This window comes from Pristiophorus japonicus, chromosome 17, assembly GCF_044704955.1.
Source record: "Pristiophorus japonicus isolate sPriJap1 chromosome 17, sPriJap1.hap1, whole genome shotgun sequence".
Lineage (NCBI taxonomy): Eukaryota > Metazoa > Chordata > Chondrichthyes > Pristiophoridae > Pristiophorus > Pristiophorus japonicus.
The window spans coordinates 21,786,614-21,805,032 of record NC_091993.1 but is presented as its reverse complement, the minus strand read 5'-3'; the positions used below and the strand labels follow the sequence as shown (position 1 = coordinate 21,805,032).

General features: G+C 42.1%; 1 protein-coding gene across 2 annotated transcripts in view; it reads right to left on the bottom strand.

The window, feature by feature from the left end:
• ticrr (TopBP1-interacting, checkpoint, and replication regulator) overlaps positions 1-18,145 on the bottom strand; it is a 43,030-nt gene extending 24,885 nt beyond the window's left edge. Inside the window, exons 1-10 of one of the 2 annotated variants that reach the window (XM_070858462.1) lie at positions 17,460-18,145; positions 11,842-12,169; positions 10,198-10,433; positions 9,675-9,915; positions 4,578-4,710; positions 4,341-4,477; positions 3,699-3,902; positions 2,741-2,892; positions 1,841-1,941; positions 1,038-1,131 (exon numbers count right to left, since the gene is read on the bottom strand). In XM_070858462.1, coding sequence (XP_070714563.1) covers positions 1,038-1,131; positions 1,841-1,941; positions 2,741-2,892; positions 3,699-3,902; positions 4,341-4,477; positions 4,578-4,710; positions 9,675-9,915; positions 10,198-10,433; positions 11,842-12,169; positions 17,460-18,077 — 2,244 coding nt within the window. In that variant the 5' untranslated portion in view covers positions 18,078-18,145. The remainder of the gene's footprint in view (positions 1-1,037; positions 1,132-1,840; positions 1,942-2,740; positions 2,893-3,698; positions 3,903-4,340; positions 4,478-4,577; positions 4,711-9,674; positions 9,916-10,197; positions 10,434-11,841; positions 12,170-17,459) is intronic. The other variant, XM_070858463.1, reaches the window with a different exon arrangement.
• Between the last annotated feature and the right edge of the window lie 274 nt (positions 18,146-18,419).

Sequence of the window (18,419 nt, the reverse complement as noted above, 5' to 3'; positions counted from 1 at the left end):
TACTAGTTTCAATACGATCACCTCACATTCTTCTGAACTCCAATGTGTATAGGCCCAACCTACTCAATCTTTCCTCATAAGTCAACCCCCTCATCTCCGAATCAACCTAGTGAACCTTCTCTGAACAGCCTCCAATGCAAGTATATCCTTCCTTAAATATGGAGACCAAAACTGTACATTGTACTCCAGGTGTGGCCTCACCAATACCCTGTATAGTTGTAGCAGGATTTCTCTGCTTTTATACTCCATAGCCCTTACAATAAAAGGCCAACATTCCATTTGCCTTCCTAATTACTTGCTGTACCTGCATACTAACTTTGCGTTTCATGCACAAGGACTCCCAGGTTTCTCTGTATTACACTTTGCAATTTTTCTCCATTTAAATTATAATTTGCTTTTCTATTACTTCTGCTAAAGTGGATAACCTCACATTTTCCCACATTATACTCCATCTGCCAATTTTTTCCCCACTCATTTAGCCTATCTATATCCTTTTGCAATCTTTTGTGTCCTCCTCACAATTTGCTTTCCCACCCATCTTTGTATCAGCAAACTCAGTCCCTTCATCGAAGTCATTAATATAGATCGTAAATAGTTGAGGCCCCAGCACAGATCCCTGCGGCACCCCACTAGTCACTGTTTGCCAACCGGAAAATGACCCATATATTCAGAATTTTGTGTTGAAGATGAATGCGATTAGTGCTGGGGAATAGAACACAATCTCGGGAAGGCATAATAGTTAGATGCAGCATGAAACGTCTCCTATTTTGTTCCAAATTTCTTCAGAGATCACACCATACTGCCGAAAGGTACATTTTTCCATTACCTACTGTGGCAACCCTGTAGCCTTTAAATGGGGTTATCAATTTGGTTTAGTAGGAGCAGCTGTGCATTGTAGACTCGAGCCAACAAGGAATTGGAGAAAAACTACTAAACTCGTTTCACATTACAACTAAAGAGACTTTCATCCCATCATTCTATGCCAGATTTGAACCAGAGGTGAAACAATTGTACACTTGGTGTAACACTATACTCACTTCTTCCACAAGCTGTTCCAACTGCTCACGGTCATTTTGCAATGATGGAAACTGCTGGCACATCTCCAAACGTAACAAGACCTGAAGCTGGCAGCTGCAACAAGAGCCATCATGAAAATTAACACAAGGATGACCCTCCAACAGAAAACTGCACAAATGCAGATGCACTGATCTTTTTTCCTTTCTTATCCCCTTCCACCCCCTATATCTCCCACAGAAGTAATTTTGTTTAGTGTTCAAAGAACAAATATTTTCCACTTTGGTTATCTGGTGTTAGCATAGAGCATTCCTAGGTCAGGTACACAAAGGTAAGTCAGAAGATGTTAAAATGTCCTCTATTCTTCCCAAGTAGTATATCTTAAACTACAGAATAGCATAGTGGTTGTTACATAAGTAGTAATCCAGAGGCCTGGACTAATGACTTAACTGCCATCTAGAGTTCAAGGTGACGGCTCACCACCATTTTCTCAAGGGCAATTGGGGATGGGCAATGTTAGCCTTGCCAGCGACGCCTACATCCCGCATAAATTAAAAATAAGCTCAGACAGCATATTTTAATATAGCAGTGACATTTTTATTTCCCACACTAAACACACAACTTGAAGAAGTAGACAATTTAGCAATGTGCTTAATTGTGGATAGTTTTGCAACTCTGTGCCATTTCAATAAGATATTTACACTTGACAAAATATTTAAATAAATTCCTTGTATTTTTCTTGCTTTAGAAATGATGGGCACAAAATGGTCAGAAAGATGGCGGATACAGCCATGAGTCCCCAATATATAAATATCATCTTACTCACTCTCTAACTTTGAGTTCCTTATTCTCCTGGTTTCCGTACTGCTGTCGAATGGATTTACTGCTCTTCAGTAACTGCATCTGAATCAGCTTTATGCACATGGCCTTTAAATAGAAGAGGTAAAATTGTTACATTCAAAAGGTTTACAGAATAATCAACACTGAAATTATACTACATTCACAATTGTGAAAGGCAGCCAGCAATATGACGAGACATTTGTCCTTCCAAACTTGGGATGTGCCTTGAGCTCAAGATTAGAGGATCTCTGGTGGAGATAGTAGTGGAAGCAGTTTGAAGTGGGAAGTTTATCACATACATAATTATATAGCATTACATAGTATTTACAGCCGTTTGGCTCAACAGGTTCATGCAGTGTTTATGCTCCACGAGTCTCCTCCCACCCTTCATTTAACCTCATCAACATATCCCTCTATAACTTCTCTGCTTTTCAATTCTATTCAGCTAGAAAAGAAACCCAATGATTTGTTTGTTTTTTGTTTTAAATGGCCTTATTAATCTGCATCGCTACTTTTAGTGATGTGTATCTGTAGTCCCAGATCTCTCTGCTCCTATACCCCATTTAGATACTTATTTTCTCATTCTTCCTACCTATGAAGAAAGACGGTAGGAGGCTCAAGTGGAGCATAAATGTCGGCACGGACTAGTTGGGCTGAATGGCCTGTTTCTGTGTCGTATATCCTATGTAATTCCTATAATGTAATGGTACCAATAGACTAAACAACCCAAGGTGACAACACTACAACATTGTGCTGCACTAATAAACAGTGATAGATAAAATCATTGCAGTTACTTTTCTAACTCTTAGTAAAAACTCATGAAGGATCATAAAAACATTAAATTACTTCAGAATTATCAGACCATCAAATTAAAAACTGATAATACCTCAAGATCCTCAGTTTTGCCAGATTTTGGATACATTTTAATGATTGTGACTGCATTCTGTACGAAACTGAATTGGGACAATTCATCTTCTGCTACGTGTTTCTGGTAATTCTCTTTCAAACTGGACACCATCTCCTCGTCACTTTTAAAATCTGCAACAGAGACAGAATTAGAAATCAAATTTAAAAGTTGCAAATGGGCAATGTGTGAATCATAGTTGATAGTGAAAGATAAAACGCCCTCATTTAACTGGTTCTTGTATTCAGACCTTTAATACACATTACAAAAATGTGCATAAAATAATGTAGCATAGTACTGTACAACACATTTTAATTTTTAGATACTATACGGAATTTTAAAACTGCAAAACTACCTTATTCTCCTGAAGGCATCCAGTCATTCACCACTGTGGGGTACAACACCTAACGATCCATTATTCAGCATATGATGGTCTCAACCAATGTTCCCCGTAAGCTGCGCTTTATTCTTCACAGCCTGTTTCTTTTAATGCGCGGTCCCTTTAAATTTCTGCGTTTGCATGGTTTTTACAATTTACAAAAGGGACGTTTCAGATTGCTGCGTGGCCGCTCATGCATCTTAGCAGGAACATTGGTCTCAACCCAGTCCCTAGTGAACACGAGGCCATAGCACAAAATTCTTCCTCATCCCTTTAATCTAATACAGATCAGCAAACAACTACATTGCTTTAGCACAGAACTCAAACTTCTCACTTTCTTGTATTGGCTTTCATAGTCAAATGCTCAATAATGAGTAGCAAGTGACTGATCAACCAGGGTTTCAGCATCGTAACTTGTCGACTGGTACTGAAACCAAGCATATGACCACCATCGTACTTGCTGTGTTCGGGATCCAAACATCTGAAGGGCAACTTCCTCAAATAGTCGACACAGACAAATCTAATCTATAAATTGGGTGAAAGAGAACTAATAAGACATACCTACTGTACTCTTCCTCACTCTTTTACGTTTCTGTTTGTCCCCCAAATGTTTTTTGGACTGCTGGGTGGACTCATCTCCAGTGGCAAGCTGCATTCCATCTGGCTGACTTTTTTGGGCTTTCACGTTTAGTCTAGCGACATTCAACATCTGAAGAGAGCGACTCATGGACCTCATTTTCTGTCGGATGGGGGTTCGAGGACCACCTGAAATTAATTGATAAAGCAACAGCAGAAATGTTATGGACAGGCAGTAAGATAGAACAAGCACAATAAATAAGCAAGCTACATCCAGTGACTCACTTGCTAAAAGGCAGTGCCTAGCCAGGTCACAAGATCTGAGCAAAATGATCTCAGCCAAATTAGAACTGGAGGGTGCTACAATTGTTCTCGGGCAGAATCTATCTTTGCCTGCAAAGTTGAACAGCATCTTGACATTCACTGTCCAAGCTCACAAGGAGGTTGTTCAATTAGAGCACCCATCTCTGTGGAACCGTGCCACAATTAAGTGTCATCTCATTCAGAACAGGAGGGGAAACAGTTGTATAGGAGGTTGGTGTGGGGGGGCAAGGAGGAACACTACTTGAAGTAAATCCCCGCTTGCACCTTGCTTTAAATTTAAAAAAAAAGTTATACTACACATACATTGTCTCCTTTTTTTTCCATGCTCTATAGCTGCTCCAGCTTCATCTGCAGATTTCTTTTGGTAGAACTCCGCTAAGTGACCAGTTAGGGCAAGTTCAGAGTCTATGTTCTCTTTCTCATCCGCTGCCTGCATTGACCTAATACACAAAGAGCAATTCTGATGTTTTTAGGATCCTGTTACTTTAGCATTTCAGAGATCAAAATATTTTTTAACAGGCCACAATTTTAATAATTTACCTGAATGACTCCATCAGAGTAGAGCTCGCTCCCGACAATTCAGATAACGGAAACCACCCTTCAACAAAGGAAATTCTTTGCCGAGTTGTCTCAGCCAACTCTAGTTGCACCCAATCCAAAATACTAAGATCTTCTAGAAGAAGGACAAATTCAATGTAATCTTTTACTCTATACAAGGTTTGAGAAGCTGAAATTGATCACTCTGGAAAGAAGAATGCTTATATTATTTAAATATTCAAGATTAAAGGAGTAGATAAAAATCAAATCTCACTAACATGTTTGAGATTTCTAAAAATTCTAGAGGCAGAGGATATGGGCTCAGATATAGGCAGAGAATGTGGAAAGATTCAAGGGAGAGTTGAGCAGATATTTGAGGAACTCAGTAATTGAAATTTTTGGGGCCAGCCAAATGGACTGCAACCCTGTTCTTCTGGCCTGGAAAGTGCGTTATGTCTAATCAGGTCCACGAGTTGTTCAAAAGTCATCACATATGCCATTTGCATGTTTGGTACTCTATAAAAATTATTAGTTGTTCAAATTTGACAGACGTTAAAAGAAAAAATGTAATCAATTGATCGGTCTTGTGCATGTTACAAGAGCATACTGTAATCTCGTGGTTATCTGGTTGGTATGTTAGCAAATGGGTCAGTTTTTTCATGGTGTGTTAATATTTCATGGGTTGTAATTTTTTTTTTTTTTTTTAATTTGTTCAACTTCATTTAAAACTGTTTCTTTGTTGGGATACTGTGCATTTTCCCCTTCCTCTTCTGATGTTTGATCCCAGAGAAAAGCAATCATGTAAAACCTTGTCAAATGATAATGCTTTAAATATTCAAAAACGGTCTCAAACAAAATACTGGCTGTATTCCATTGCTATAGAAATCACACCAATTCTATACTATACTTATGTTTCAGGCTTTATGTTTAAATAGCAATTGGCATGCGTAACAGTAAAACTCTTATAAGAGCAAAATCCTGTAGATGCTGGAAATCTGAAATATAAAGAGAAAATGTCAGAAATACTCAGGTCAGGCAGCATCTGCGGAGAGAGAAACAGAGTTAACATTTCGGGCTGATGATCTTTCATCAGTTCTGATAAAAATGTGTGTTTCGAATTCACTATGACTTTTAAAAAGTTCAAGTTTGTTGGATTCCAGTCTGGGGCTCAAAAAGAAAGAATGAACTGCATTTATCCAAATGCTTTATTGCCAGCCTCTCCATTTATATACATCTTTAATTTAGAGAATAGTTTGGAATGAGAAATCATTATCTCGACGAGAGCGGAATCGAAGATTGGGAGGCAGATTATAGTAATTATGCTGCTTAACAGAAGGGGCAAAGCTACGATCACAAATTTCAGCAAGATTCAAATAAGCCGTCCAATCCTTTATTAAGATGGAGTGTGACACAGTTAATTCAGAAAAAAGGGTCCTGAACTTAAGGAAAGGTAACGTCGATGGTTTGAAGCGTGAATTGGCTAGAATAGATTGGCAAATGATACTTAAAGGGTTGACGGTGGATAGGCAATGGCAAACATTTAAAGATCACATGGATGAACTTCAGCAATTGTACATCCCTGTCTGGAGTAAAAATAAAACGGGGAAGGTGGCTAACAAGGGAAATTAAGGATAGTGTTAAATCCAAGGAAGAGGCATATAAATTAGCCAGAAAAAGCAACAAATGCTGAGGATTGGGAGAAATTTAGAATTCAGCAGAGGAGGACAAAGGGTTTAATTAAAGGGGGAAAATAGAGTACAAGAAGAAGCTTGCCAGGAACATAAAAACTGACTGCAAAAGCTTCTATAGATATGTGAAGAGAAAAAGATTAGTGAAAACAAACATAGGTCCCTTGCAGTCGGATTCAGGTGAATTTATAATAGGGAACAAAGAAACAGCAGAGCAATTGAACAAATACTTTGGTTCGGTCTTCACGAAGGAAGACACAAATAACCTTCCCGAAGTACTAGGGGACCGAGGGTCTAGTGAGAAGGAGGAACTGAAGGATATCCTTATAAGGTAGGAAATTGTGTTAAAGAAATTGATGGGATTGAAGGCTGATAAATCCCGGGGCCTGATAGTCTGCATCCCAGAGTACTTAAGGAAGTGGCCCTAGAAATAGTGGATGCATTGGTGATCATTTTCCAACAGCCTATCGACTCTGGATCAGTTCCTATGGACTGGAGGCTAGCTAATGTAACACCACTTTTTAAAAAGGGAGGGAGAGAGAAAGCAGGTCATTATAGACCAGTTAGTGTGACATCAATAGTGTGGAAAATGTTGGAATCAATTATTAAGGATGAAATAGCAGCGCATTTAGAAAGCAGTGACAGGATCGGTCCAAGTCAGCATGGATTTATGAAAGGGAAATCATGCTTGACAAATCTTCTGGACTTTTTTTTTGAGGATGTAACTAGTAGAGTGGACAAGGGAGAACCAGTGGATGTGGTGTATTTGGACTTTCAAAAGACTTGTGACAAGGTCCCACACAAGAGATTTGTGTGCAAAATCAAAGCACATGGTTTTGGGGGCAATATACTGACGTGTTATAGAGAACTGGTTGGCAGACAAGAAGCAGAGTTGGGATAAACAGGTCCTTTTCAGAATGGCATGCAGTGACTAGTGGAGTGCCGCAGCGCTCAGTGCTGAGACCCCAGCTCTTTACAATATACATCAATGATTTGGATGAAGGAATTGAGTATAATATCTCTAAATTTGCAGATGACACTAAACTGGGTGATGGTGTGAGCTGTGAGGGGGATGCTCGGAGGCTGCAGGGTGACTTGGACAGGTTAGGTGAGTGGGCAAATGCAGTATAATGTGGATAAATGTGAGGTTATCCACTTTGGGGGTAAAAACATGAAGACAGAATATTATCTGAATGGCGGCAGATTAGGAAAAGGGGGTGCGCAATGAGACCTGAGTGTCATGGTTCATCAGTCATTGAAAGTTGGCATACAGGTACAGCAGGCGGTGAAGGCGGCAAATGGTATGTTGGCTTTCATAGCTGGGGGATTTGAGTATAGGAGCAGGGAGGTCTTACTACAATTGTACAGGGCCTTGGTGAGGCCTCAACTGGAATAGTGTGTTCAGTTTTTGGTCTCCTAATCTGAAGGACGTTCTTGCTATTGAGGGAATGCAGCAAAGGTTCACCACACTGATTCCTGGGATGGCAGGACTGACATAGGAGGAGAGACTGGGCCAACTGGGCCTTTATACATTGGAGTTTAGAAGGATGAGAGGGGATCTCTTAGAAACAGATAAGATTCTGACGGGACGGTACAGGTTAGATGCGGGTAGAATGTTCCCGATGTTGGGGAAGTCCAGAACCAGGGGAACAGTCTTAGGATAAGGGATAGGCCATTTAAGACTGAGATGAGGAGAAACTTCTTCACTTAAGAGTTGTTAACCTGTGGAATTCTCTGCCGCAGAGAGTTGCTGATGCCAGTTCATTAGATATATTCAAGAGGCAGTTAGATATGGCCCTTATGGCTAAGGGGATCAAGGGGTATGGAGAGAAAGCAGGAAAGGGGTACTGAGGGAATGATCAGCCATGATCTTATTGAATGGTGGTGCAGGCTCGAAGGGCTGAATGGCCTACTCCTGCACCTATTTTCTATGTTTCTACATGTATCGCATTAGAATCAACACACCCACCATATACAGTGGGGAACTGCAATAAAAATCAGAATTTTAAGTTAGTTGCTTAAATCAGACAACAGACTGGATCATGAGAGGATTGACAACAACCCATGGAACAGTACCTCAACATGAGGCCACTCGAGGAGAAAAGTGGAAGATATTTTTGTACAAATTAAACTAACTGCAACAATTAACTTTATTACATTCTGTATCTACACAGATACTGTGCTGCAAATGTGAAGATGGAGCACTTCAGGAAGCTCAATTCATAAATGTTAATTAATAACACTACAGTATATGAGCCATTCAGCCATCAAGTGATTCTCGCCATTAAAATGCTTTACTGTACCGTACATAGCACATTTACATTTTACTTACCCAGTTGGTCAGTCACGTCACAATAAAATATTGCCACAGGCAAACATTACATTTATAAAGAACAATGAATATATATTATATTAGCCATAAAAACAAAGGCACAGCAGGTCAGTGTCTTCCCTTAGATGTGCATTTCCAACAATTGTTTTTGTCTTAATTTTAGTTTTCTTTTTACTTCTCCCTAATATATAGCATTACAAGGTGCAAGGTCCTTCAAGACCTTGCGGTTTCTCCAGCCAAATATGATGCCTCAAATTTCCAACCAGATGAACAATGCATTGCATGTTCCAATGAGTAAGTTGCACCTCCACTTACCCAACATAACCAGATTTGGCAGGAAGGCTTATACTTCCAGGAAAAAAGTGTACATCATTAAATCCATCACTTCTGAATCTATTATATGTAGGCACAAAACATTAACAAGTTACATGTTTTGTAACATAGCTTAGAAAGGAAAATAAGTCTACAAAATTACATTATTTTGAATACTGCCGAGTTCTTCTTTAGAGCTACATTTCTGAATTGTAAGCATTATAAATTACACTGCCGCGTGGAGGCCTTTGCCTAGAGTCCCTGCTAGCCATAGAGCCAGAGACAAGAAATGGTAGTCAACAGCATGAATGCACAGCCTGCTCAGTTCTGAAAGTGAGCATTACTCCGAGACCTACATAACTCAACACGAGTTCCCAAACTTGCAACTGTGAAATGGTCTTCCATTCTGAAGACTTCCAATATCTTGCCAATGGCCAGAGCACTCTCTCCAGTTAATCTGAGCCACCCAGTTACTTTGTGTTTTTCCTGTTAATTGTCTATTCAACTGTTCTTATATACCATCTTACATCCGCATTCTCGTTCAAGGAAACCAATGTCATATAACCATCTACAAATTAAATTGCACATTTCACTGAAGTGTAAGAAGCCCGATCCTTTATCTAAAAATACAACAATACTCAGACCAAAGGAATAATAGCTGAAAAATATTCCTGATACACTGACCAAGAAAAAGAATAAAATTAATGACCAAATTAACACTATTACTGCTACAAAAGAACATAACATACTGCTGCTTCTTTTTCTCACCTGAACATGTTAGACATTCATCAGTGGTATCAGAGAAATGATTCAATGCTTCGCCTACAGCATCTGAGAGCTCCGAGAACATCTCCTGGCTACTCTCAGTTATCTCCGCCTGCGAGAGAAGCTCCTCAAATTCTGGAACTTGTTCCCAGGCGATCAGGGTGAGCAGTGCTGTGCCACTAAATAAAGGAGACAGGATTCCTGTAGTCGGAGGCAGGTTATCATTTGTCTTCACATCAGCAACCTAGAAAAATATGAAGAAAAAAAAGTTAATACTGTACTGATTGCTTCTCAGGGTTTTAAATATTTCTTCCCAACAAGCAGACTCCAATATGACCAACTGCTAACCAGAGCAATGTGAATAAGATCAACATCTGTTATGTTGGAAGAGATATTACAAGTACCTGTACCATAAATCTTTTGCTCAACAAGTAACAATTAAACTTCCTGGGAGAAAAAGTTGCGACTGCAACGTTCAATTAATATTCATCTTTTAAACTATAGTTTATTTGAAAAAAATACCCACCACATATATTTCATTGGAAGCCATTTCCTGCAGAAGTCGTTGAAGGAAGCAGTTCTCTTCAGTTTCCTTCTGTTCAGCTCGTTGCAAGACCCAGGAATGCATTGACAACAGGTCAGTCCTTTGGGGATCCCAATTTTTTACAGCTCCTTTTAGTGTAATGTTCACCGGCCCAGTCAGGTATTTCTGACTACAGGAAACTGGCTCCAAAGTGACAGGGCAGCACACCTCCTGGGCTCCTGTCCACAAGCAGAAACCACAAAATAGTTTGAGAGTTTTCCAATACTCTCAAAAAAATAACTATAGTTAACCCAATGGAAAGAACTTGCATTTAAATAGCACCTTCCAGTAAAGGGTACGGTAGCAATGGTTATGTTACTGGACTAGTAAACCAGAGGCCTGGACTAATGATCCGAAGAGCAGCTGGTGGAATTTAAATTCAGCTAATTAAATAAATCTGGAATAAAAAGTTAGTATCAGTTGCAGCAACCATGAAACTATCAGATTGTCGTAAAAACCCATCTTGATTACTATTGTCCTTTAGGAAGGAAATCTGCTGTCCTTACCCGGACTGGCCTATGTGACTCCAGACCCACAGCAATGTGGTTGACTGTTAACTACCCTCTGAAATGGCCTATCACACCTCACCACCACCTTCTCGAGGGCAATTAGGGATGGGCAATAAATGCTGGCCTTGCCAGTGACGCCCACATTCCAGTAATGAATTTTTTAAAAAATGGCCCAAAGCTCTTCAGTCAGTGAATTATTCTGAAGTGCAGTCACTTACATAGATGAGCTCAGCAACCGTTTTGCACACAGCAAGGTCCCACAAACTGCAATGAGATGAATGGTCATTTGATCTGTTTTGGTGGTGTTGGTGTTGGTTGAGGGAGAAATGCTGCCTGGGACAATGGGAGAACTACCTACACTTCTTTAAATAGTAAAACAAAATCTTTAAACGCCCACTAACAGGCAGATGGGATCTCATTTGAAGGATGGCAGACATGAATAATGGTGTTGTGCAATGCTAGAGACACAGAGTGATCACAGTAGTTTTGCGACACTCAGTTCACCAATCTCTATTATATATTGGGTAGAAAGCCAAGGGAAGAAAAGGAAAACATCTCCATTGGAGCAGATAAAAAATCAAATGCTAACAGACAAAAGTAACCAATATATAATTCTTCACCTTTTCATACTTTAGGCTGCAGGTATGAAAACTTACATTTTTTTTTCAAAAGATAGGTTTAAAAAATGATCCCTTGATCAATTTGAAAACCAGATTTGACACTATAATGGATTTACATCCCATGTGGTGTCAAACAGAAATGTTCTGAGAATGTCTTCTGTGGGGAGTTTGACTGGAGTTAATCCCCAACTCTAGATTTACACTGCAAATGAGCTTTGGTGAAAGTGGAAATTGCTTTGCAATATTAAACTTTTATTGTAACTGCATCCCAACAAGAGTTAAAAGGTCTCAATTGCAGATTTTTTACATCAGGTTAACATAGTATAAGCAGAATGCAAGATAGGAAATGCAAAACTGGAACCAAAAAAGCATTTTATTCTAAAGGACCAAAAGCCAATCTTTAATGTACAGAGTGCACTTTCAAATCTGCTGACTGTAGGGAAAGGGGTCATAATTACCTTGTGCAAACATCAGTAATCCTTGTTGAAGAGGAAACGTCTTTCGATAGAAACTTTCAACACTCAAAAAGTAATTCAGGTTGCAATCAAATGGAAATGTAGCAGCCACTGTTTTCCTCCGTTTCACATACTCCTTTGCATCTGTTCCATTCTCGAAAGCAATCTTCTTCAGGTCAACTTGGGAGCCCAGCAAAGTTTTGTCCAATAGTAAACCAGAGTCATTAAGTGAAAGTTGCATTAAAGCAGCAAATGGAATTAAACTTCCACCAATCGATCGCATCACCTCCGAGACTATCTTATAGCCAATGTGATCAGAAGCTCCAATGAACTAGGAGGGGGAAAAAAATCAAAACCCAATTGTAAAACCAAATATACTTACGATAAACACGTTGTCAATTTGCACTCAGCAAGGTCCCACAAACAGCAATGAGGTAATGACCAGATGATCTGTTTTAGTGGTGTTGGTGGAATTTTGGACAGCACATTGGCCAATACCCACCCCCCTCTCCTGCCGCAAAGCTCATCTTCAAAATAGTGCCGTGGTATCTTTTACTTCTACCCGAGAGGGTAGACAGGGCCTTAGTTTAATGCTTTCTAAACCATCAAATTTAAATGAGACAAATGAACAAGTAAAAGATAGAATTGCAAATAGGACAGAGTTGCCTTGGCTTTGAGGGATAGATGGCTGGGCTTGGGAGGCCGATAGGTCCACAGCCTGGACATCTCCTTTAAGGCTATAATGCTGTGCACTCCAGGAGTGAATTAGAGGCCAACTCCTCTTGGGCAGTTCCTGCAGTCAATGAGAAGTCAAGGAGATTAACAGGAAATAATTGCCGCTGTGACAGCAATTTGCGTGCATGACAAAATGCAATATCCAGTGCAACAGAAGTATTAGCGGATTATGGTGCTCTCATGGTAAGAACATACCATTTTACAGCAATGAGTGCATCAAAGTGTGATGGGAAATACGAATAGGAAATGCACTATCTCCAAGAATTATTATAAACAGTAAGTGCTTTATTACATTCTCAGCATATCCTAAAGCACTTCACATCCAATGAATTGCTTTTTGAAATGCAGTGACTTATTTAGGCAAATGCAGCAGTATATTTCCACATAGCAAGATCTCAAATAGCAACAATGATAAATCGATTTTTGGATTTGTTGCTCGAGGAAAAATGTTGGGCACTCGGCTTTTAAAAAAAAAAATGTCATGAACTCTTCAAAGTCACCTGAACAAATAGTGGGAAAGATACACCATACAAGGAGGTGGCATACAGCAGCAGTAAATGTTGCACTAACACTCTGATTTGATGCAACAAAATTTGACGAATTCAGTTACACAGGAATACGCCATTCAGCCCCTCAAGCCTGTTCCACCATTCAATTAGATCATGGCAGATCTGTATCTTAACTCCATTTACCCACCGTGGTTCCCTATCCCTTACCTAACATAACCCATCAATTTCAGTTTTTAAATTTTCAATTGACCCCCATCCTCATGAGCTTTTTGGGGGCGGCAGCTCCAGATTTCCACAACCCTTTGTGTAAAGAGGTGCTTCCTGATACCACCTAGGAGGAAATAGTTACTCTCTATCTACCCTATCAACTCCTTTAATCATCTTGAACACCTGAATTAGATCACCACCACCTTAATCTTCTTTACTCGAGGGAATAAAAGCCTATTCTATGCAAATATATGGTAATAAAAAAGGGTCTTTTGCTTGGGAAGTGCTGCACTTTGAACTTTGTTTAAAAACTGTATTTGTTCCTGTTTGGGTGGGAAAGAGTTCATTACTGCATGCACCAGTCCTGACCTTAAATAAGTAGCACTAATATTGTGCATTAAAGAACAATTTACTTTTTGTAGTCATTTGTTATGTAGGCAAACCTAACAGCCAATTTGTGCACAGCGAGGTCCCAAAAACAGCCACAAAATAAATGAGCAGATAATAGTATTTTGCTGGTGGTATTGGTTGAAACACTAACTTTGGTCAGGACAATAGAACTCGGTACAATTCTGCAAACAGTGTCACAGGATTTTTAAAAATACATGAACCTGAATTGGGAGATAGGACTGTGGTTTAACCTTTTATCTGAAAGAAAGCACCTCCAACAGTACAATACTTCCTCAGTACAGCACAGATGTCAGCCTAGATGATGTCAAGTCCTGGAGCAGGTCTTGGACCAGGCCCAGGGTAGCTTTGGAAAGTGAGCATGTGGTGTCCGCCTATAAACTTGAGGCTTCCACAGCCACTGGGCACCGTGTGTCTTTTAGATGCTGAAAATATAATTTAGTTGGGTTAGGCTCTTTTTGGTTTTGTTAGTTCTTTGTTGCATATGTTGGCATTTTTTAAAGTTCGATTGGACCACGCATGTCTGTTTCTTATATATTAGTGGTGCCCTTAAAAGGGGCACACAAGATTCTTGTTTGGTGACACAGGGCAACTAGCTCAGTGTCACCTTTATTGGCCCATCAAATAGGCCCACAACTTTGACTGGGACAAGAGTGCTACCAACTGAGCCAAACTGACACTCAAGTTATTGTTGTTCTAAAGTTAGTCCATCCTGCAGCTCAGGTCCAGTCAGGCCACCAAAGGATTAATAACAAATTGCATTTATATAGCGCTTTTAATATAGTAAAATGTTCAAAGGCACTTCACAGGAGCCACATAAGGAAATATTGAGGGATGTGACCAATAGCTTAGCCAAAGAGCTAGGTTTTGAGGAATGGGAAATAGAGAGCAACCTTCCCGCTAGGCTGCATAGCTGTCTTGAGGTCCCACGTAGCCCGGGAACAGCTTTTCAAATGGGACATGTCGTGCATGCACAAAACTTTGAATGAACCTGCAACTAGTTAAAGGGACCGCGCACCCCCAAAAAATTAGGGGTAACATTGGTAGAGAGGTGGAGAAATTTAGTGAGGGAATTCCACAGTTTAAAGACTTGGTAAGTGAAAAAAAGAAAAAGACTTGCATTTATACAGCACCTTCCATGACTACTGGACCTCTCAAAGCACTTTACAGCCAATCAAGTACTTTTTGAAGTGTAGTCACTGTGGTAATGTAGGAAATGGAGCAACCAGTTTGTGCACAGCAAGCTCCCATGAACAGCAATGTGATAATGTCCACATAATCAACACTTAAAAAAAAAAACAAGTTGAGAGATAAATATTATCCAGGACACTGGGGATAATTCCCCTGCTCTTCAAAATAGTGCAATAGAATCTTCTGCGTCTAGCAGAGGGCAGATGGAACCTCAACCTTATTCTGAAAGACGGCACTTCAACAGTGCAGCACTGGAGTGTCAGCTTATATCTGTGTTTAAGTGGGACTTGAACCCACGACCTTCAAGAGGCGAGAGTGATACCAACTGAGCTACAGCTGCCAATGGTGGAGCGATTAAAATTGGTGATTCCAGAATTGAAGGAGCACAAAGATCTCAACAACTTGTATTTACATAGCGCCTTTAACTTCGTGAAATGTCCCGAGGCGCTTCACAAGAGTATTATGAAATAAAAATGTGACACCGAGCCAAACAAGAAGTGAACGCAGATGACCAACTTGGTCAAAGAGTTATGTTTTACGGAGCGTCTTGGGGGAAAGAGGCAAAACGGTTTAGGAAGGGAGTTTCACAGCTTCAGGCCGAGGCAACAGAAGGCACGGCCACCAATGATTGAGCAATTATAAATCAGACATGGTCAAGAGGGCAGAATTAGAGGAGCGCAGACATCTCATGGGGGGCTGGAGGAGATTAGAGATAGGGAGGGGCGAGGTCATGGAGGGATTTGAAAATAAGAATGAGAATTTTGAAATCAAGGCATTGTTTAACCAGAAGCCAATGTAGGTCAGTGAGCACAGCGATGATGGATGAGCAAGACTTGATGCAAGTTAGGACATAGGCAGCCAAGTTATGGATCACCTCCAGATTACGTAGGGTAGAATGTGGGAGGCCAGCCAGGAGTGTGCTGGAATAGTCAAGTCTAGAGGTAACAACGGCATGGATGAGAGCTTCAGCAGCAGATGAGCTGTGGCAAGGATGGAGACGGTCGATTTTACAGGAGGTGGAAATAGGCAGTCTTAGTTATGCTGCAGATATGTGGTTGAAAGCTCATTGCAGGGTCAAATATGACACCAAGGTTGCAAATAGTCTGGTTCAGCCTCAGACAGAAGTTGGGGAGAGGGATGGAGTCAGTAGTTAGGGAACGGAGTTTGTGGCAGGGACCGAAAACAATGGCTTCGGTCTTCCCTATAGTCAATTGGAGAAAATTTCTGCTCATCCAGAACTGGATGTCAGACAAACAGTGTGACAATTTAGAGACCCTGGAGGTGTTGAGAGAAGTAGTAGTGAGCTAGAGCTGGGTGTCATCAGTGTACATGTAGAAACTGACACTGTGTTTCCAGATGATGTCGCCAAGGGGCAATGTGTAGTTAACAAATAGGAGGGGGCCAAGGATAGATCCTTGGGGGACACCAGAGGTAACGATGTAGGGGTAGGAAGAAAAACCGTTGCAGGTGATTCTCTGGCTATGATTTAGATAAGAATGGAACCAGGCAAATGCAGTCCCACCCAGCTGGACGACAGAGAGGTGAGGTGTCAAACAAGGATAGAGTGGTCAACCTTGTCAACGGCTGTAGACAAGTAAAGGACGAGGAGGGATAGTTTGCCATTGTCACAAAGAATGTAATTTGAGACTTTGATGAGAGCTGTTTCGGTTCTGTGGCTGGTGCAGAAGGGATTCAAACATGGAATTGCAGGAAAGATGGGCACAGATTTAGGTGGTGACATGTTCAAGGACTTGAGAGGAAAGGAAGGTTGGAAATGGGGCGGTAGTTTGCAAGGATGGAGGGATCGAGGGCTAATCTTTTGAGCGGGGTGACCACGGCAGATTTGAGGGAAAGGGGTACATTACCTGAGGAGAGCGAATCATTAACAATGTCAGCTAACATCTCGGAGGAGTTTACAGAGATAGGGAGGGGGCGAGGCCAGGAAGGGATTTGAAAACGAGAATTATAAATAGGATCTGGCATTGGAAGTTAAAATCCAGACAAAAGTTCAGCGACCTGTGATGTTAACTCGGTATCTCTCTTCACAGATGCTGCCTGACCTGCTGAGTATTCCCAGCATTTTTTGTTCTTATTGCACATTTCAGATCAGTCTTAGGACAAGTCGTTAAACCAAGGCCACCTTTGCTCAGGGGCTCTACTCACTCAAGTGGACGCAAAAGATCAAATGGTGCAATTTACTGACCAATATTTATCCCTTAATCAACATCGCGAAAACAGATTATCTGGTCACTATCACACAGAGTCTGTGGCTCTCGTATTGGACTATTCAGCCGCCAAAGAACTCACTCCAGGAGTGGAAGCAAGTCTTCCGCGATTCCGAGGGACTGCCTATGATGATGGTGGGCTGCTTGCGGGAGCTTGCTGTGCACGAATTGGCTGCTGTGTATCCTACATTACAACAGTGACTACACTCCAAAAAAAATGCTTCATTGGCTGTAAAGCGCTTTGGGTCGTGAAAGGCGCTATAGAAATGCAAATCTTTCTTTTTCCAATCAGGAATATTTTGCATTTTTAAAGAGTTTAAAACGCTGCGGCCCGCTCGTCCCTTACCTGCCGGTGCTGCTCGGTGTCCACCCAGTGCAGGGCAACGCTGCGGCTGGCGAGCAGGGCGCGGAGAGGCGCCGGAATGATTCTGTCCGCCAAGTGCGGCGAGCGCTCGGCCTCAGGCAGCTGCAGGAAGCCGCGCAGCTCGGCCCGGGAATGCGGGCAGGGGGCGAAGAGGAAGAGGGAGCTGCGAGGCCGGGGCTGCGGGGCCTCGGCTGCCGAGCCACGCCGCGATTTGGCCGGCGACGTGATGTCCGGCCGGTCCCACGGGTAGTCGGACAGGGCCTCGATTAGCGCGGTGTGAGTGGCCTGGGCGGCGGCGGCGGCGGTGCTGCCGGCCGCTAACCCCTGCTCCCGGCTCCGCTCCGACTCCCGGCTCAGGGCCTCCTCCAGCTCCTGCAGCTGCCGCAGCCGCGGCTCCCGGAAGCCCTGGCCCCGCCACCCGCGGCCCCGCGCCGCCGCCGCCGAGTCGAAGAGTTTAAAAGCCCAGCGGACGTTGGCGAAGCCGCAGCGGCAGGCCGAGTGCAGCAGCACCCGCAGCGCGGCTTGCCGGGCTAGGCCGAAGCCCAGCCGGCGCTCCGAGGCCGCGGTGTCCATCAGGAAGGCCATGTTGTGAGAGACCATGGCCGCCGATCACCAGGAGGCTCGGAGACTGCGGCTATCTCTCTCTCCGAGCCGCCGCCATCTTCCCCCTCCAACTGCAACGGACAATTCTTGGCGCCTTTTTCCTCCCCGCACGCTCATTGGACGCAGTGCCGTCGCGCCGTGCGCCTATTGGGTAATTCGCCCCGGTCGCTCCGCTCTCCTAATTGGTCCAGACTCTGCCCTTTCAGATTGATTCGGTGAGAGGCATTGATGCCCAATCGTTGATTGGTCACTTTGCACCCTAGCCGCATGTTGGGATACCTGATTGGATAGGATACTTCGAGTTATCAACCAATAGCATTCGAAGGAGCCGTTCTTGAT